Source organism: Martes martes (genome assembly GCF_963455335.1).
Source record: "Martes martes genome assembly, chromosome: 11".
NCBI lineage: Eukaryota > Metazoa > Chordata > Mammalia > Carnivora > Mustelidae > Martes > Martes martes.
The window spans coordinates 37,925,532-37,947,790 of record NC_137899.1 but is presented as its reverse complement, the minus strand read 5'-3'; the positions used below and the strand labels follow the sequence as shown (position 1 = coordinate 37,947,790).

At 33.7% G+C, this 22,259-nt stretch overlaps 1 protein-coding gene across 2 annotated transcripts in view; it reads left to right on the top strand.

Annotated features, from left to right (window-relative positions):
- KRIT1 (KRIT1 ankyrin repeat containing) overlaps positions 1-19,796 on the top strand; it is a 36,849-nt gene extending 17,053 nt beyond the window's left edge. For both annotated transcript variants that reach the window (XM_080818600.1, XM_080818601.1), the window contains exons 9-17: positions 233-389; positions 1,067-1,174; positions 3,411-3,567; positions 4,346-4,497; positions 11,012-11,178; positions 12,253-12,340; positions 12,849-13,055; positions 17,885-18,001; positions 18,592-19,796. In XM_080818600.1, the coding sequence (XP_080674726.1) occupies positions 233-389; positions 1,067-1,174; positions 3,411-3,567; positions 4,346-4,497; positions 11,012-11,178; positions 12,253-12,340; positions 12,849-13,055; positions 17,885-18,001; positions 18,592-18,660 (1,222 nt within the window). In that variant the 3' untranslated portion in view covers positions 18,661-19,796. The remainder of the gene's footprint in view (positions 1-232; positions 390-1,066; positions 1,175-3,410; positions 3,568-4,345; positions 4,498-11,011; positions 11,179-12,252; positions 12,341-12,848; positions 13,056-17,884; positions 18,002-18,591) is intronic.
- Positions 19,797-22,259: the final 2,463 nt, after the last annotated feature.

The following is a 22,259-nucleotide window of genomic DNA, read 5'->3' as shown; positions in this document are numbered from 1 at the left end:
GTCATCTGCTCTATCTTGTATTTGAGGTTGTATTTCCTCTCACTGATCAGGAACAGAAACAGTTGAACTGAACCAGAAGAATTCATAAGAAATCCCTGGGCACTGAAAACATTTATGTCAGTGTCTTATTAAAATAAAAAAGTCTTAGATTTCTTTGAGATATTGTCTAAAATTTGAATTTTTAAAGCATTTCATATGATTTTGGGGGGTAAGTTTCATCTTTTTTTTATAGGTATGGAAAAGTTGAGGCCACTCGCATTTTGTTAGAAAAAGGAAAGTGCAATCCAAATCTTTTAAATGGACAGCTTAGTTCTCCTCTTCATTTTGCTGCTGGAGGAGGACATGCTGAAATAGTACAGATTCTTCTAAACCATCCAGAAGTTGACAGAGTAAGTTATTTTCCAGGATTTTTTTTTAATGTTCAAGCAATGAATAACAAGTGATGACATTAAATGTTCAATTGTATACTTGAGAAGTCAACTAAAAAATAAATTTTAGCATCTACATAGTATAAGTAATACTTAAGTGTAAACTTTGCTTTTATACTTGTTTATTGTGATAAAATGTACCTCACATAAAATTTGCCATTTTAACCATTTTTAGATGTGCAGTTCAGTGGCATTAAATACATTCACATTGTTGTGCAGTCATCACCGTCATCCATATCCTGCATATACATAAAATTTAACCTCTTCTTGTGTTGTATTGTATTTCCTCAAAAAATATCTTTAAGAAGGAAAAAGATTTTCTACCCATTTTGCTAGAAGTTGTATTAATAAGTATTTTTAAATGGGAAAATATTCAATTTAAACAAAACCTTTGTTGGATCTTATAATCAAAGCTTTTAAAAACAATAACCTCATTGATTAGTGCTTTCAGTCTCTCATCTTTATCAGTTCATGTTTATTTTAAGTGTAGTATATGCTAAGTATGGTTAGTATTTAATACTTGACAAAAGTCTATTTTTTATGAAATTTTGATTGATTGAATGACATTTTCACTTATAATGCCATATATTTGTAATGCTTTTTTTTCTTCACATTTTTCTTTTTTCTAAAATTTCTAGCACATAACAGACCAACAAGGAAGATCCCCTTTAAATATTTGTGAAGAAAACAAACAAAATAACTGGGAGGAAGCTGCAAAGCTATTGAAGGAAGCCATTAACAAACCAGTAAGTATTACCTTTAGAAATAGAGCTAAGCCAGCTATTTAAATTGATAAGTAATTTGAGTATTTGTGGCAAGAGGAATGGATGGATCATTTCTTACTGCTTTTAGAAAACCTCATGGGTGGGTTAAAGCCTCTGCCTTCAGCTCAGGTCATGATCTCAGGGTCCTGGGATCGAGCCCCGCATCCGTCTCTCTGCTCAGCAGGGAGCCTGCTTCCCTTCCTCTCTCTCTGCCTGCCTCTCTGCCTACTTGTGATTTCTGTCTGTCAAATAAATAAATAAAATCTTTAAAAAAAAAAAAAAAGAAAACCTCATGGGTAGATCTCTTAAGTATTAAATTTGTTATCATCCCTAATATTCAGACATTTATTCTTGCATACCAAAATAAAAATTGTATAAGTAAGTAAATCTTTAAAACACTTAATATTAACCTAATTTCTAGTATAATCTTAATACCTGATGATGTCTGGGATAATAAGCAGTAACGTTAAGATAGAGAGTAGTTAACAATTAGAAAAAACTCAGTTCACCTAAAAGTTATAGTAACAATAAAACTGTCACCAATTTAAAAACTGTGTGAAAACTTGTAAACCAGATAAAAGGATTTATAGTAGATAAAGTATTAAAGCTTGATATCAACAGATGTAATCTCTGAGCCTTTCCAGACATTTCTATCAATTAGGCAGTAAGTATTTATGGAGTATTTCTGTGAATTTAATACCTTGAAATGCTGGAAGTAACAAGTGATAGAGAATAAATATATGATCTCTGCCTTTGAGGAATATTAACATACACACTCACCACACACTCAACAGATTTTGTCAAAATACTATTCCATGAGCACAAGACAAAGTCAAGAAAATAGATTAAGCGGTACAGGCACTGTTATACTTGATTATAATTTATTTTCTAATTATATAGAATACATTATTATTCCTGGCATAAGTTTTATATTCTAAATGAATAAGATAAAAAGAATTAGTACTTTCATCCAAAATGAACTGACCTGGAAATTGTTTGGGCGATAAAATGTATTGAGAATACACTGAAAAACCACAGTGAGATATTACCTCACACCAGACAGAATGGCTAGTTTCAAAAAGGTAAGAAATAACAAGTGCTAGAGAAACTAGAACCCTTGTGTACTATTTGTGGGAATGTAAATTGGTGCAACCACTGTGGAAAACAGTACAGAGCTTCCCCTAGAATTAAAAATAGAAATACCATATAATCTGGCAATTCCACTGCTGGGTATTTACACAAAGAAAATGAAAACACTAATTTGAAAAGATACATGCAGTTGCTTCTCAGCCTTTTGGCTAAGATCGAGTGTGGAAAAGATACAGGCATTTCTATGTTTATTGCAATATTATTTACAGTAGCCAAGATACGGAAGCAACCTAAGTGTCCATCCATAGATGAATGGATAAAGATGAGGTGGTATATATAGACAATGGAATATTACTCAGCCATAAAAAAGAATGATAGCTTGTCATTTGGAACAACATGGATGGACCAAGAGGGCATTTATTATGCTAAGTGAAATAAGACATAAAGGCAAATGCCATATGATTTCACTTGTATGTGGAATCTAAAAACCAAACACAAGAAAACACTTCTAAATATAGAGAACAAAGTGCTGATTGTTAGAGAGGAGGTGGGTGAGAGGTGGGCTAAATAGGTGACAGGGATTTTTTAAAAATGTATTGAGAAGATGATTATTCTTTGAGATGTTCTGAACAGGAGGAAATAAACTGGCTCAAGGTCCATTGTTCCTAACTTTCATGTGCACAGTCTTCCATCACAGTTTCCTCTTAGGAAAAATTATTGCTAGTACACATTTCTACAGTATAATTTGTGGCCCACTAGACTCATGAGATACCTAACAGACTCAGTAACTAAGTCTCTATATCTCCCATATGATACCTACTTAGTACAGTTACAGCTTTAAAACATTTACCAGAAGAATCTGAAGTTGGAATATTTTTTAAGAACTATTTGCCTTAGCTTCTCAAATTTATTTCACCTGAAATATCCAGAGGAAAACATTCTGGAAAGTATAATGGAAATAAAAATCTTTTTAAAGTGTGCCAACAGATAATTTGAAACAGTTTTCTGTTATTTTCCATGTTTGAAAACTATAATAAAACATACGAAGTTGAAATTGAAGCATTTTTGTTAGGCTGGGATATGTAACTTCTAACCAGGTTGCCTAATTTATTACTGTTCTTTGTCCTAGTATGAAAAAGTTCGAATATACAGAATGGATGGATCATACCGTTCTGTTGAACTGAAGCATGGAAATAATACCACAGTGCAGCAGATAATGGAAGGAATGCGTCTCTCTCAAGAAACACAGCAGTATTTCACTATTTGGATCTGTTCAGAAAACCTCAGTAAGAAAGTTGTTACTCTGTAAACCTATTCCTTTGTGAGAGTGGATTGGTAAACTTAGGTATAGCATCAGTTTCTTAATGACTTTAAATTTTGAAATGATACAGTGATCTTCTCTTTTATATAAATTACTAGTGTTCCAGCTATTGAAACAGGTAAGCCTCTGGGACTCCTCATCCACTGCTTCATTCAAAGCAATTTTTAAGTATTTGAAAACTCCTTCTCTGGCAGTGGAATTTGATTTGAATGCCATTAAATGTAGTGCTCATCCAACTTGCCTTTATTGTCAGTGCTCCTTTCACCTAAAATAATGCAAACGTTCTTTTTCTTTATATTAGTTTTCTATCACGTCTTTTTATTTAAGACCAACCTGATGCCACTATAGATTTATCTTTCAAGCAAAGTATTGCAAATACATAAAGGAGTTAATTGAAGTTATTGTGATTGGTTATTTAATGTTTAATTGTATTTTTTAAAAAACACCAGATTCTACTGATTGGATCATAATTAAATAAGCTATAGTGGAATTAAAGATCTTATATACAGTTGATATGTTTTATTTGTTTTAGTAATTCTCATAATTCTTATACTCTTAAAAACACAAGCTTTTAACCTAAAATTGGGTTGTGAGATAATTGGTTATAAAGTCAGTGACTTAAATTTAGACCTTTAATTTGTGTGTATTCAGCACTTAAGTACAGATAGTTAAATACAAATTTTCTATGTGTTGATATAATTTATTTTTACATTATTATTTATAAAAGGAAAGATGTTTTTCAGGCCTTCAACTCAAGCCTTATCATAAACCCTTGCAACATGTTCGTGATTGGCCAGAAATACTTTCTGAATTGACTAATTTGGATCCCCAAAGAGAAACACCACAGCTTTTCCTAAGAAGAGATGTGAGACTTCCTTTGGAAGTTGAAAAAAAGGTTTGCTTGGAAATCTTATTTATAGTCATTTAAATGCACAGAATCTATTGAATTCCTGTGGTAGGCACTAGAAACAGAAATTGTGCTGTTCCTGTATGAGGAGGTTTTACTTTTGTTTTTCTGTTTAATCTTCATATCCGTGAGGTAAGTGGTAGAGTCTGAGTTAGTCTGCTTACGAAGCCCCTGGTTGGTTTTTTTATTTCCACCTCCATTGTCTTAGAAACAAAAGAAATAAAGAATCTATCCTAAAGAGAATTAGCAACCAGATGGAAGACAGATTATACCAAAAAGAATTTTAGCACAGTTCAAGTACACTATCACAGATCAATTTAATAAAGAGCCAATCAGTGTGTAAATTTCAAAGGAGCAAAGAGATAGGTTGATGTGGGAGGAAAACAAAATACATTCTGAGTGCAGATTATATTTGCAAAGGGGACATAAAAAGCTGTTCTCAATAGTTAGTAAGTAGCTGTTTCCAAATCAAGCAGAGAATTATATAGATAGTAAAAATGAGAATATAATTTACATTTGATAAAAAGAATTGTTCCACACAAGTACATTTGGATTTGAATTACTGTAAATTTTAGAGGAAGGGTAGGGTAATGATATCTGAAGGATGAGTAGACAACACAGAAACTTAAAGTGGATATTACAAGTTAAACTAGTGTGATGGTCTATGAAGTTTTTTAAATTGAAAAAAAAAAAAAAAGTTCCAAGGTCTTACAACTTTTGGTGAAGAAAAAATATACAATGCATTTCCTGATTCTTATCCAAGGAAATATTAAACAGACAAAGTTAAGGAAATTTTAGTATATGGAAAGTTGATTGATCATGTACAAACTTGGTAAATATTTTATACCTGATCACTCGTATTGTCCCTCCTATATTTTCAAACTAAAGACAAGTATGGTCCTTTCAGTGACATATACTGGAAGTTACTTTGTATGAAATTAACCAAAAACAAAGATCTAGATTATTCATAAAAAAATGTGTTAGAATTTCACAAATAGAACAGTCAGTTAAGCAGCTGCCTTCAGCTCAGGTCATGAGCTCAGGGTCCTGGGATCAAGCCCCCATCAGGCTCCCTGCTCAGTGGGCAGTCTGCCTCTCCCTCTGCCCCTTTCCCCCAACTTTTGCTCATGTTGTCTCTCAAATAAATAAATGAATAAAATCTTTAGAAAAAAAGAACAGAGGAAAAAAACACAATTGATCATCTCAGTTGACACAGAAAATATACTTAACACAATCTAATACCTTTTTATGATAAAACTCTTACAATTAGGAATAGATGGGAACTTCCTCAACATGATAAGTGGCATTTATGAAAAAATTCACAGCTAACATCATACTGGATGAAATGTTAGAGCTTTCCTCCTAAGATCAGGAACAAGACAAGAAGGCCAGCTTTCAGTACTGTTATTTAACATAGTACTAGAAGTTCTAACCAGAGCAATTAGATTTAAAAAAAAAAAAAGAAAGAAAGAAAAAATGGGGTGCCTGAGTGGCTCAGTTGGTTAAGTGCCCAACTCTTGATCTCATGGTCATGAGAGATTGAGCCCTGCCTCAGACTCAGCACCGCTTAGTGTGGGGCCTGCTTAAGATTCTCTCCCTCCCTCCCTGTCCCTATCCCACCTGCTTGCACGCATGCATGCATGTGCACTCTCTCTTAAAAAAAAAAAAAAAAAAGAGGGCCACTAGGGTGGCTTGGTTGGTTAAGCATCTGGCCTCAGCTCAGATCATGATCCCATGGGCCTGGGATTGAGCCGTGAATTGGGCTCCCTGCTCAGCAGAGTCTGCTCCCTTTCTCCCTCCCTCTGCCTGTCTCCCTGCTTGTGCTTGTGTGCACTCTTTCTCTTTTTCAAATAAATAAAATCTTTAAAAATAATAATTTAAAAAAGGAAGAAAAAGAAAAGAAATAAAAGGCATCCACATTGGAAAGGAAAAGGCTAAACTATTTGCAAATGACATGATCCTACATATAGGAAATCGGAAAGAATCCACAAGAAACCCATTAGAGCTAATAAGTAGATTGAGCAACATTGCAAGGAATAAGCTTAACACAAAAAAATCAGTTGTTTGTTTCTACACACATCAGTGAACAACCCCAAAAGGAAATTAAGAAATTCATCAAAATAGCATCTTAAAGAATAAAATGTCTAGGAATGAATTTAATAAAAGAGGTGCAAGGCTTGTACACTCAAAACTACAAAACATTACTGAAAGAAATTAAAGAAGATCTAAGTTAACTGGAAAGATATCTGTGTTAAGGATAGGAAGATTTAGTATCATTAAGATGTCTGTACCAGCAAAACAATCTACTGATTTACCACATTCCCTAAAAAAATTCCAACAACCTTTTTGCAGAAATTCATATGGAATTACAAAGGGCCTTGAATAGCCAAAACAGTCTTTAGAAAAACGAATAAAGTTGAGGGATTCACACCTCCAATTTCAAAGCTTACTATAAAGCCATAGTAGTTAAAACAGTGTGGTTTTGCCATAAGAACAGTTATATAGACTAATGGAATAGACGTGAGAGTCCAGAAATAAACCCAATACATCTATAACCGAAATCCGTAGTCAGCTGATTAATTTTTTTAAGATTTATTTACTTATTTGAGGGCAAGAGAGCGCACATGTGAGCTGAGTGAGAGGGAGAGAGAGAGAAAACCCTCAAGCACATTCCCCGCTGAGCAAAGAACCCAGCACAGGGCTCCATCCCAGGACCCCGAGACCATGACCTACGTCGAAATCAAGAGCCAACTGCTCAACTGACTGAGCCACCAGGTGCCCTTGAAAAGGCTATTTCAGCTGACTTCTGACAAGGGTGCCAAGTCCATCCAATGAAGAAAGAATAGTCTTTTCAACAGATGGTGAAAAGTATGAAATTGGACCCTGACCTCACACCATATATAAAAATTAACTCATTAGATCAACAACTTAAGCATAAGAGCCAAAACCTTGAACCTCTTAGAAGAAAACAAATAGGCAGATCTTCATGACATTAGATTTGGCAGTGGATTTTTACATATAATACCAAAAGCATGAGCAACAAAAGAAGTATAGATAAATTGACTTCTTCAAAATTAAAAAAAAATTTGTATATCAAAGGACATTATCAAGAAAGTGAAAAACAATTTAGAGAATGGAAGAAAATATATTTTTAAAGATTTATTTATTAGAGAGTCCACAAGCAGGGGGAGGGGCAGAAGGAGAGGGAAAGAGAGTCCCATGAGACTCTGGACTGAGCAGGTAGTCCATCTCAGCTGGTTGAGTTGACTTGAGATCTTGACCTGAGTCAGATGCCTAATTGACTGAGCCACCCAGATGCCCCAGAATGGGAGAAAATATTTGCAAACCATATATCTGATAGGGGTTTACCATCCAGAATACATGAAGAAATACAATTCAAAAACAAAAGACAACCCAATTAAAATAGGCAAAAGACTTTAATTTCTCTAGTGAAGATACACATATAGTCAACAAACATGTGAAAAGATGCTCAGCATCAGTGGTCATTTGGGAAATACACATCAGAAACACAATGAGAAACTTTACACTCCTAGGGTGGCTATAATAGTAAAGATTTTAAAAAAGGAAAGTAATGAGTGTTGGTGAAAATATAGAGAAATTGTAATCCTTGTACATTGCATGTAGGACTGTAAAATGGTATGGCTGCTATAAACAGTAGTGGTTCTTGAAAAAACTAAACTAATTACCATATGATCTGATAGTTCCACTCTTAATATATACCTGAAGAATTGAAAATAGGAACTCAAAACAGGTATCTATATACTAGTGTTCAGAGCAGCATTATTTACAATAACCAAGTTTCCATCAGCAGATGAATGGATAAACATAATGTGGTATATATATGAAATGAAATATTATTCAGCCATAAAAAAAGAATGAACTTCTGATAAGTGTCATAACATGGATAAACCTTGGAAACATACTAAGGAAATAAGCCACATGCCATAAACCACATGCAAGAGGACAAATATTGTATGATTCTACTTACATTAAATATCTAGAATAGGAAAATTCATAAAGAGAAAGTAGATTAGTGGTTATCACAGGTGTTGGGAGAGAGAATGAGGAATTATTGCTTAGGTTAATAGTTTCTGTTGGGTGACGAAAAAGTTGTATAAATAGAGGTGATGCTTGCACAACACTGTGAATGTAATTAATGTCACTGAATTATACACTTAAAATTGGTTAAAATATTAAATTTTGGTTTTACATTTTTAGTGCAGTTTCAAAAAATGTATTAGATACATAAAATCTGCAAGTAATCTAAGTATACTCAGTCTATTTTCTTTCTCCACCTCAGTGACATTTTAAAAGTTGATTGGGGGTACCTGGGTGGCTCATTTGGTTAAGTGACTGCCTTTGGCTCAGGTAATGATCCTGGAGTCCCAGGATTGAGTCCTGCATCAGGCTCCCAGCTCCACGGGGAGTCTGCTTCTCCCTCTGACCTTCTCCCCTCTCATGCTCTCTCTCACTCTGTATCTCTCTCTCAAATAAATAAATAAGATCTTAAAAAAAAGAAAAGTTGATTGGTAGAGAGAAAGCAATAATGGTAAAACTTGGATGACAAATTAATTGCATAATTATAAAGAATATAAAGTGAATTCAAGTGAAAAAGAAGCAAGTCTTAGTAAGTACCTCAGGGCAAATCAGAAAATCATGATCATCTGATAAAACAGTTGTTTTCTTTCATTATGTAATTGAGAAATTCCATTTTGTACCATCTGAAAAATGGAAGAATTACATTTATTTGTTGCATCTTTTCTGTAGGATGAAAATGGCCTGATTTCATTAGAAAAGAATAGTTGTTGACTAATGCTCACTGAATATGCTATTAGGAATTATAACTATTACCTACTCAAGCTCTTCAAATTTCACTGTTAATTTTGAGAAATTAAAAACCCACAGAAAGTTGAAAAAGTAATAAAATTCATTAAATTCACTAAGTGCTAATATTTTGCTTTATTACCTTCACTTCTCTGTTTTTTCTTTATGAACCATTCAGAAGTGAGTTCCAGACATCGTGGCACTTAATCCCTACATATTTTAACATATCTCCTAAGAAAAAGGACATACCAACATACTATAATATACCATTTCACCTAATAAAATTTTTATTTCCATAATAATGTCTAATACGTGATCCATATTCAGATTTTCCCCAATTGTTCAAGAGTCTTATGTAGCCCCCATATGTAGGATCTAGTCAAGGTTCATACTTTGTATTTGATTGTTACCTCTTTAGTTTCTTTTAATCTAGAACAATCCTCTCATCTTTTTTCCCCATGAAAATCTCCGTTGTTGTTTTCACATTATAGAGAGTATTGTAAGATTATTTTAGTTAGACAAAAATAACTTTTACCATAAGGAATTGAATGACTTTGAATTATATTTGGAAATACTTTTTTAAGATTTTATTTGAGAGAGCGAGGAAGAGAGAGAGCACAAGCTGGGTGGAGGGGCGGGAGAGACAGAGAAGCAGACTCCCTGCTGAGCAGGGAGCCCAACTTGGGGCTCCATCCCAGGGCCCTAGGATCATGACCTGAGCTGAAGGCAAATGCTTAATTGACTGAGCCACCCAGATTCCCTGGAAATACTTTAAGTATTCATTCAGAAACTCTATATAACTGTTTCCAACTGGAGCAGAAGTAGGCTAGCTCATCAGGCTTTGTTAGTCTTATTGGATAAAATGAAACTTTACAGAGATTTGAAACTTAGAAAAAAAAATCTTCTGTTCTTCTTGAGTGTTATTTCAAAGTGTCGAGTGTTTTTAGCCAAAGAAAATTAAAAAAAAATTTTTTTACACAAGGTTTTTTAAAACTACATTACCCTTCCAGGAATTGACACACTTCCTTTTACCTTCCTTGAGGTTCACTACTATATTGTGTGAAAAATGTAGAATAATGTTTGAGGAATATAAATAATTTAGGTAAAATTGTGCTAAAAGTTATCAATATCTGTAAACTAATGATAATCTATTATTAGATTATCATTAGTTTACAGATATTGTAAACTAATATTTCTGATTTACAGAAATAAATCAGAAATAAACTATAACACCTATTGCTATATTTGACCTGCTGTTTATTTTTATATACCCACAAGCTGTTAATGGTTGAAAAAAAATCAAAAGGATAATATCCTATGTCATGGGAAAATTTTATGAAATTCAAATTTGAGTATCCATATATAAAGTATTATGTGAACACCACAACACCCATTTGTTACTAGATTGTCTGTGGTTGCTCTTGTGCTACACTAGCTGAGTTGGGTAGTTGTAAGAAAGACTTTGTGACTCATAAAGCTTAAAATATTATTATCTGGCCCTGAACAGGAAAAATTTGTCAGCCTCTGCTCTAAATCGGTAACAGCTCATTTATATATGGATATGTAGCTTTTGCTTTTCCAAATTAGAAAGTGACAAGTTGTATATTTGTAACAGGAAATTGTAGCCCAATAACCAAATTATACCTTTTCTTTCAAGATTGAAGACCCACTAGCTATTCTTATTCTCTTTGATGAAGCCAGATACAATTTATTGAAGGGCTTTTATACAGCTCCTGATGCTAAACTGATAACACTGGCAAGTCTACTGTTGCAAATAGTTTATGGAAATTATGAGAGTAAGAAACACAAGCAAGGTTTCCTAAAGTAAGTATTTAAAATGTGTGGTCTTGTGCTGTGCTTAAGATTCTGTTTAGCCAAGAAAGTTTAAAAATGTTATTAAGAAATATTTATTCTTAAAAAAAAATATATTTATTCTTTGGTTTGGAACTAAAGGATACAAGGCATGGAATAAGGAAAAAACAAAACCAAACAAAAGAATGGTAAAACATTCTTAAAGTTATACTCTCTCCAAAGTTACTTTTCTTGTATTTGACTATGGTTTGATATAGCTTTTTTCTTTTTTAAAGATTGTATTTTGGGGGCACCTGGGTGGCTCAGTGGGTTAAAGCCTCTACCTCCAGCTCAGGTCATGATCCCAGGGTCCTGGGATCGAGCCCTGCATCAGGCTCTTTGGTCAGCGGGGAGCCTGCTTCCCAACCCTCTCTGTCTCTGCCTGCCTCTCTGTCTGCCTCTCTGCATACTTGTGATCTCTGTCTGTCAAATAAATAAGTAAAATCTTTAAAAAAAAAAGAAAAGAAAAGAAAGAAAAAAATTGAAAACCACAATAAAGCTTCAGCGTTTAAAACCTCAGTGTTTTCTCTCAAAGGTTGAACGTGTGATTTCATGTCTCTCTGTCTTCGGTGTTAATTTTCGGCTCTCCAATACCAGTAATGGTTGAATGGTTTGGGGTTTTTTTTAATATTTTATTTATTTATTTGACAAAGAGAGATCACAAGTAGGAAGAGAGGCAGGCAGAGAGAGGTGGGGGGGAAGCAGGCTCCCCGCTGAGCAGAGAGCCTGATGTGGGGCTTGATCCCAGGACCCTGAGATTATGACCTGAGCCGAAGACAGAGGCTTAACCCACTGAGACACCCAGGCGCCCCTGTGGTTTTCAATTTTCAAAAATATTTTGTGGTTGTTGAAAGAAGAAACATTTCTCTTAAATGAGAATGTTGGGATTGTGGCCTTTTGCATAAAATTTTGAGAGTTCTCTAATATTTTACAATACAGATTCTTCAGCTCAAAAATCATGTTACTTAAAGCAGTTTGTTTCTAAATGATTTATGTACTTTAGCTACTAAAGATGATTTATTTAAAACATGTCGTATTTGCTTACAGTGAAGAAAATTTAAAATCCATTGTACCTGTTACCAAACTAAAAAGTAAGGCACCTCATTGGACAAACCGAATACTTCATGAATACAAGGTAAGCTTTTAATAGAAATAAGGATACTTTATATCCTAGTTGAAAATTTGTAAATTAAATTGTTTGAAATTGTTTAATATGTTTTAAACATAATTACATTAAATTTACTGTCCTGAAATTAAAAATGGATCTTCTAGTTCACATGAAACTGATAGCATGATATTTTTATTTTTAATAATGTGGAGTCTTTTACTGAATACCTTCTGTATGTTGGCTTCTGTGGTAGGGACTAGAGATTAAACACATGCACATACACACACCCATGAAATTATACACTATCCCTAAGAGGCACTTAAAACCTAATAGAATAGACAATATTTTTAGATTTTGTTATTTCTCTCCTTTTTTAAAGATTAACATCTCAAAAAAAATTACTCTTGGGCTAGTGTCACACAATTTTATTTTTCTCTGGGGGCAGCCATGAGTTTAGAAACTGCTTAGTTGACCTCTTTGGATTATCAAAGGTATATTCTCTGTTCATATCTCTTTTATTTTACTTTGTTTTTAGAATCTTAGTACAAGTGAGGGTGTCAGTAAAGAAATGCATCACCTTCAGCGCATGTTCTTACAGAATTGTTGGGAAATTCCTACATATGGAGCAGCTTTTTTCACAGGACAGATATTTACAAAGGCAAGCCCCAGCAATCATAAAGTCATCCCTGTGTATGTAGGAGTGAATATAAAAGGACTTCATCTCCTCAACATGGAAACTAAGGTAGATTTTCAGCTGTTTTTAACTAGTTACATTTTATAATGTCTTAAAAAAGTGGTACCAGTTTATATGAAAAATCTAGAAATGACGACTATATAAGACTATTCATTGCAATTTCATTTGTAATAGCAAAGGATGAGGGTTGAAAAGTAAATAATTGTCAGTAAGGGGTTAATTATATTATTAACATTAATTATATAATTATATGAATTGTAGTACATTTCTGTGTTAAAATTATATGAATTGTAGTACATATCTGTGCACCCATATAAAAGAATGAAGAATGTATAAAAGGATTTCCAAGATATATTTAGTGAAAAAGCACAGTGGTAAACCATATGTAATAGGCTACTATTTGTGTGAAAATGGGGGAAGTGAAGACTATATTTACATAAATACATATTGCTTGTGTATGATTAGAAAGTCTTAAAGCCTTTAGAGAAGGCAATGAGGTAACTGAGAACAAGAGTAGGAGGGAGACTTTTTACTATGTACCATTTTGCAACTTAAAAATTTTAACTGTGATTATATTACCTATTTTAAAAATTCAGTTAAGTTTAAATTTTAAAAAATACAGATTAAAAGAAGAAAAATAGACTATTTGATACAAGGGATTCACTTTGAAAATTAGAATTAGTTGTAAGAGCCTGGGAAACAGGCAAGATGAAGTGTGGAAGGGACTATTATTAGATCACTTCAGAGCTTTTCCATAAGAGGCTTATTATTGTATTATACTCCTTTTTTAATCAGAGTCATTATAACATAAAATTTGGGATTATTTTTAGCATATTTAACACACTTATCAGGATGAACAGCTTTCTAGTTTATAATAGGAAGCTAAGAAAAATCATTAATTTTGTTCATTCAGATTTGTCTATAAATAGTTCAGTTGAGGTAATAAACAGCTTGTCAGAAAAGGCATTTTGGATTAGGAAATTTTATCATAAACCTAATTTTTATTTTCATAATCTTTTATTATGTAATCACATAACTTCTGAAAGTAGTTTAGTCATTTTCTGATAACTCCAGATCATCCTTATGGACAGCTGCCATTTTATCACGCTGTTAGATATGCCTGTGAATGGAGATAGAGAATACGTAGGGACACAGTGTTGAATAGGGACTGACTTCAGATGTTTATCTGGAACTGGATTTTTTTGAAGTCTCTGATGTCAGCTTGCTTTTGGGTCATTTGCTCATTATCATTTTCTATTTAAGCTACTTTTCAGACAAAATAGCCTGCTTCATATTAGTTTGCAACCATTTTTCTATTTCTTTTGTACCAAATTTGTTAAAGGAACTTGAAGGAGAAATTTCCCTTACCATTTCAAGAAGTTTTTCCTCTGCTATTTCAGAGCATTTTATACAACATTTACAAATCCTTTATTGTACTAAATGGTGATGCTCTGGGTATGACACCAAGACTCTTCTGTAAGCTATAGTGTATGTTTGATATTTGGTAGCATTTCAAATTTAGGCAACAATAAAACATTTTATTTACTCCCCATATGATGGGTCAGCATTATAACATTTCACATTATGAATAATATTCTGGTCCAGGAGTGAGTGAGATTGCAGTAGCAGGCAGGGTATGATAATATTAGTTAACAGTCTGCTTTTTTGGAAAGGATAAGATGTTTGATTTCTAGGAATTAAATAAAAATACTGTCCTTGGGTATAAGAAGGTGATTAAACCAAAGGGTAACAATGTTTTCTGCCATCTAATCATTACCTTGTTCTCCTTAAACCACTGATAAATTTATAGCACTGATGAAAGCTCTAAGTTATTATATTTTCTAATCATCAAAGGTGGGAACAGTCAACTTGTCCTCGGTTGTCTTACAGTCATCAAGACATACTGGGGTGAATTTGACAAGCTTACTTTAAGAGACTAAACATCTTCACTTGCAAAAATACCCTTATTTACATTTAAAACTCTACTTGGGATATGATAGCTTCAGAGATTAAATCTCATCAATCTATTGATGAGAATCTAGAATCTAGAATCTAGAATCTCATCAATTCTATCTATAGAATATAGATAGCTCTGTTTTTTATATCAATTATTTCTATCTCCTGTATCTTATTTCTCTTTGAAATAATGAGAGTTTCCCATTAGAAAGTATAGGCTAGCCAATTTCATATGCTTAGCAGAGATTTTTCTGTCCTACTTACATAAAATGTAGACACTATTGAATGTATAATAGACTGTGTTGTAGGTCAGTGTTTTACTATTACGAGTGCATTGCTATTTCATCACTGAACTATACTTGTTAATATATTTTTAACCATAATAGTACTACTGTCACACCCAGGCATTAGATTACCCTTTGCTGATATCAATTTATGTGTGCCATAATGCCCTTCTCAAATAAAACTGGTTATTTAAATATCCACATAATGCCATCTTCATGATCACTTGTCAACGTCACTTTTTCTCCTGTCTGCTGGCTGGCTATGTATTACTTCTGACTTCTGTGGTTCACCCCCACCCCTTTTTTGGAAAAAAAAAAAAAAATGAGAGAGAGAGAGAGAGATTGGTTTTATTTTTAAGTAATCTCTACACCCAACATGGGGCTCAAACTCACAATCTGGGGATCAGGAGTTGGCACCTGTGATTTTCCATTTTCTGCTCTCAACTGTTCATACCATTTCTCTTGTGGTTTTTTATTTCCCTCACTAAACAACTTGCCCCTTTGTAGGTTTTACCTTCTAAAGAGAACGCCTTTTTCCTTCTGGAGTAGACTGATCTCCCAAAATTACCATATGGACTGGGACATTCCAGCTCCATTGAGCTGTTTTCATTATTACGGGTTTCTCAAGAATTCCTTCCTTCATGCATTCTGTTCTTTACCAACAAAACCTTTATTTCAAATTTAGAACCTCAGTACTTCTGTTAGTAATTTGGCCTCCATATAATTGAGGACTTGTACCATAGGGTTTTTTTTTTTTCTGTATATTAAATTGTTTTGAGGCCATACTACTGGAACATTTTCTGCATCTTGATTGAACAAATTTCAAGCAACTGATCCAAAAGATAAATAGTTTAAGGTATTATATCTTGAATCAGTGTTTCAGTGTGTACCTTGGTAAATAGATATTTTAGCATATCCTATCTATAAAGCTATATTTTACAATATAAATGTAGTTTGCTAATTGTAAAGAAAATGTTATTCCCATTATATATAATGTACACTGATGAAAATTAATTGTACTGTTTCATTTAAGAACATCACTTTAAAAATGCCCTAAACATATCTTTTTCACGTAACTTCAGTTCTTTTTCTTTTTAAGTGATTTTTTTTAAAGGTTTTATTTATTTGACAGACAGAGATCACAAGTAGGCAGAGAGGCAGGCAGAGAGAGACAGGGGAAGCAGGCTCCCTGCTGAGCAGAGAGCCCAATGTGGGGCTCGATCCCAGGACCCTGGGATCATGACCCGAGCCAAAGGCAGAGGCTTTAACCCACTGAGCCACTTCAATTTTTATAATCAATACGTTAAGAACTGCTAGTCATAGAATGCAGATGTTTTTAAATGTGTATTTTAAAAGCTGTACAAATACTTTCTTTGTACATGTGTGTATATAAAAGATATATTTTTAGGGCAGGAAAATGAAAGTTACTGCTAGGAGAGACATTTTAAAATAATCAAAAAGATACAACTGAATGCCTGTTTTAAATATAGCTTTTCATTAGGAAAATGTAGCAATAGGTTATTCTAATATTTGCTTTAAATGATTTGATGAATTTTTGAAGGGTATGTTATTAATTTTTAAAATTATGTTCATTTTTACAATAGATATACCACTGTACTTAATTTTAGTGAGATGGAATTGCCTAAGTCAGCATGTTACCTCATTATGTAAATTTCAGATCTGAAAGTACCAAGTGCATATTCAGAAGATACTGCATAAAGTAAAGGGAATGTTTTTAGTATGCAGAAAGTAAAAACCTGTCTATTTAATTTTCCTGAAAGTCACTGAGAGATTGGGAATCTTTTTTTCTCAGCTTTATTGAAACATAATTGACATATAACATTGTGTATGTTTAATGTATATAGTGGGTTGATTTGGTATGCTTATATATTACAAAATCATTATTACCATAGCATTAGCAAATACCTCCATCATGTTACATAACATAATTACCATCTCTTTTTTTGTGATGAGAACATTTAAGATCTACTCTCTCAGTAACTTGAAATAGATATTACAGTATTGTTAACTATAGTCACTATGCTGTACGTTAGATTCTCCAGAACTTATTTATCTTATACCTGCAAGTTTATACTCCATGGTTAACATTTCCTCATTTCCCCCATCCCCCAGCCCTTGGTAGCCACCATTCTGTTTCTGTTTCTGTGACTTCAGCTTCTTTAGACTCTGAATTAAGTGGTATCCTATAATATTAGTCTTATTCTGACTTATTTCACTTAGCATAATGACCTTGAGGTCTATTCATGTTGTCAAAAATGGAAGTACTATCTTCTTTTTCATGGCTGAATGATATTCCAGAGACTCTGTGTGTGTGTGTGTGTGTGTGTGTGTGTGTGTACACATACCACAGAACAGCCATCTTTAAAATATTTTGTCAGTCTAATACAAACAATTTATCATTGCTCAAGGTAGTCTCCTGAGCATCTACCATCTATGTGGCTCTGTACTTTAGGTTCTGTGAGGTTAATGTGGGTACCTCATATAGATTTTATTCTAACATTCAAAACCATTATGTTTAGACAGGACTAGGTCAGTTAGGTCACTGTAGATGGTTAGAGAAGAGAGGTATTGTTTTTAACATATATTTCAATAAAACAGTTTCCAATTATGTTGCAGGCTTTACTCATCAGTCTTAAGTATGGTTGTTTTATGTGGCAGTTGGGGGATGCTGATACATGTTTTCAGATCCATAGTATGGAAAATAAAATGAGCTTTATAGTACACACAAAACAGGTAAGTACTTATCAATTACTTTGGACTTCTAATGAACTGCTGTATTAGTGATGTGATGAGCACTGGGTGTTATACACAACTGATGAATCATTTAACATTACATCAAAAACAAATGATGTATTATATGTTGGCTAATTGAATTAAAAAGAAAAGGAAAAAAAATTTTAAAGTGACAATCCATTTTGCTTCAAGGAAAACCTTTGATAACTTATGAAATTAAGATATTTAAGACCAAGGGAAAAAAATGTAGGCCTTGCCTAAGCAAATAAGCCTGAAACTTATCTGAATAAGTCTTATAATAGTGAATATTTCAGTTTTATAATAGTGAAACTCTTTTTTCTGCCATTTCCTTTAATTCTGGTCAGTATTCCCTATTTTTTTATCAAGATATTAGGTAGTCCTTACCTCTTCTTGGTATCTGAGCCACTAGCTGCATCCAGTAGGTTACTCCTTAAATCCCTTGAAAGACTAAGTACTCCTATTCTTGACAAGCTGCCTTCTACCAAGAAGGTTGCTTTTCATATAGATAGGGAACTGCCCACTGCCATACATGTTTGATATTTACTGTCACCATATATTTTACTTTGTAGGCTGGCCTTGTGGTAAAACTATTAATGAAGCTAAATGGACAGTTAATGCCAACTGAAAGAAATTCGTGAGCAGAAAGCAGCTGATACTTAAGCCACCACATTTTGTAATGCAGATTTTTTTCCATGAAAGATTTCTTAAACTATTACTTTTAACAAGGCATTTAGTCTCTTGTAATATATATGTCTACTATTACATTGTACAGAATCTGTACTTCTGTTTGGTGTGTAATATACCAGTTAGTTTTATATAATATCATCATAAGCTATCCTAACTTTGGAGAGAAACATGCAAAAAAGTGTAGATTGATCATCTGTATATTAATGGACAAAACAGTAAGCTTTATAAAAAGTTATTTTTGGTAAATGGTAAAGAATTTGGAGTGGAATGTAATGAAATTAAAATATAGGTTTGGTATAACTTTGTGTGTCATTTCAAAATATACTGAAAGTCAACAAAGTTGAATAAATAAAATATATTTTCTACTTAAACTACATAACACTGCTATTTCAAACATTTTTCTGTAATCCAAGAAAATTTATCAACATGTTTTTAAAAGTCTTAGTTAAAATGTATAACTAGTGTAAGTTTGTATTTCTCAAAGTATAGTTCTTGAGCCCCCTGCATCATAATTAACCTGGATGCCTCTTTAAATGAAGATTTCTGGGACTCAGTATATACAAGTTCATTCACTCTCCAGAAGCAGCAGTTCCTAGGAATCTTAAATTTGGGTTTTTTTCTATTGAAATAATTCCAGATCTAGTAATGAATTTGTATTAAAGTAAATGACACAAAAGTGCCTGGCACACAAGCATACACATACATAGACACACAGATTAACTGACAATCTCTGGATATAATCTCCATTTATTATATATTGTATTTTTATGATTTAGTTTAATGAATCATATTGCCTTTACATTGTATGAAGTAGATCACCAAATATCTGTTTCATTTAGGGGGAGTACTGATAGCATGGATGAGGAGCTGACTCATAATCTGAGTCATCTGACTCATCTTGACTAATCCGCTATTTAATAAGCTTAGAAACTAGTCTTTCCAAACCAACAGTTAAATGTGTTCCAAGTTAAGTACAGAGATACAGATTACAGATAATTTTTATATATCGTAATTGACACTTCACATTAATTTCTGTTTATTTCTAATGGTGCTCTTTCTGAGCCTTATTAAAATTATATGGTTAAGTAAATTGAATGAGAAAATCTGATTTTATCTCTAAATCTGTGCTAAGCACTTTTGATTCTGCATAGACAATGCCATGTTTGGTTTCATTCATTCCAGTGGCCTCAACTGAAATACCCTGTTGACTCCCAAACCTAAAATTTCAGCCTCAGATTCTCTTATGAATTCTAGATCTTAATTTCCAATTTCCTGCTATTCTAGCTCTACCTAAATGGTGTACAAAAGGAACTTCTGTTTCTTCATACCTGGAAACAGAATCTGTTCCCTTTGCTTGCTCAATTCTGCCCTTCCACTTGTATTCTCTGTTTGCTTAGTGGCATCATCAAATTGCATCCAGTTGCTTAGCCTAGAAATCTTGCAGGGGTTTTCAGCCTCTCGATCTCCTTTCTTATTCTAGACATTTCATTTATTGAGTCTTGTCAAATGTCTTGTGAGTGCTTTCCCATTCCCTTTCTCCCTTGTTGCACTGCGTCCACCCTCGTTCAAGTCCTTATCACTTGTTCCTAAGTTTGTTTAACTTCCTCCCTGGCTTTCCCTGGCTGAGGCTCTACACTCTGCCCGCATATCTGCCACATTGGTGCCAAGTTCACCTTTCTTACAGATCTGATTATTTCATTGCCCTCTGAAAGCCTTTCATGGTTCCTCAATAAATGTAGGGTGGGGCTCAAGGATTTCTGTTTTGTTTTGTTTTAAAGATTTATTTATTTATTTATTTGAAAGATAGAGCAAGAGAGCACAAGCAAGGGGAGCGGTGGAGGGAGAGGGAGAAGCAGACTGCCGGCTGAGCAGGGAGCCTGACACACACCCTGGGATCATGACCTGAGCCAAAGACAGACACTTAACTGACTGACCCACCCAAGCACCCCAGGATTTCTGTTTTGAAAGTATCCCATATAATTCTGATGTACAGCTAGGGTTTAGAACTGCTCTTAAAACCAACTTTAGGAGTTAGCTAAATGCTTTTCCCTTCACAGAGGGAGGTGAGGATGCACTCATACTACTTCAAACAACTCCCTGCTCCATAGAATACAGTGTACCCTCCCGGGTTACACAGTATGGCAGCTCTGTAGAGAAGGGAAGACTGTTAGAGTAGCTTGGTGTTAAAGGCTTAAAAATATATAGCATTAAAAGTCAATTTTCAAATATAGTACTGAGGAAAAAAATCATTTTCTGTCAGAGGATAACAAACCAGAAATAAGCAATAACAGAGAAATACAAACAAGTTTTAATGAATCCCTAGTATTCGTCAGGCATTGTATGTGTACTGGGGATAAAAGATACCATTTTCCTTTTCATCATTCTTTCAATAAATCTGAGTGCTATTTATGTGCCAGGGATCCAGTGGTAAGAAAAACAAAGCTCCTGCCTTTACTTAAAGTTTAATGAGGGAGACAATAAGTACTCATGGAAATATATGTATTAAAGTCCAATAATTGATGAAAGAGAAATAAGTGTATTATGTAAGCATAAAGTGGGAAACTTGATCTAGCCTTAAAGATCAAGAGAGGTATCCCCGAGCAAGTGATGCCTGAGCTGGCATCTGAGGAGTAAGAAAGAAGGATATAAAGACATTTGAGGGAGAAGGGAAATGGAGTGAGGTGTTTTGAGCCAAAGAATAGTCCTGGAGAATTGATAAAATTTTCTCATTTTTAGCTAAAAAGTAAATTCAAACAATTGTTTATCCAAATCACAACAAATGAGTTTCCATTTTAAAAATAAAACCAACAATGAATGCTGGAACACTGAAAAGAAATAAAATAAAATGAAAAACAAACCAAAAAAACCAACCCAGAACAGCTAACACTACACATGATAAATGTATTAGAAAAAACTTGCTGAAGAACATATCTCATAAGATTAAAAGTTGCCAAAATTGACCACTCCCACCAACATTAGACTTGATGGAAATATTTCACAAAGTAAAACTGGCCACAGTTCTTGACCAAATTTAATAGATGAATTGGATCAATAAAATTTAGAATTTAATTTGATCCTAAGGAACTCAATAGCAGAAACTAATTGGAACTATTAAATATATGCCAAAAAAGCTGACTGATGAGTCAATTCCTTGCTTTATTAATTTGTACAGAAAAATATTCCCAATGAAAATAATTTCAGGCGGTGCCTGGGTGGCTCAGTGGGTTAAGCCCCTGCCTTCAGCTCAGGTCATGATCTCAGGGTTCTGGGATTGAGTCCTGCATCTGGCTCTCTGCTCAGCAGGGAGCCTGCTTCCCTCTCTCTCTCTCTCTGCTTACTTGGGATCTCTCTCTGTCAAATAAAATCTTAAAAAAATTAATTTCAGTAAAATGAAATGGAAAAAATACAAATTGTTTTTGCTGTGCTATATAGAAAACTGATGAAGGAATTAAGGTGGCTTGAATTCAAGCAAAAAATACTTTCTCAACAAAAATCCATCTGTGATGGTGTGATTCTCATTTGACGTTTGTATTCATAAGGTCAGAATGCC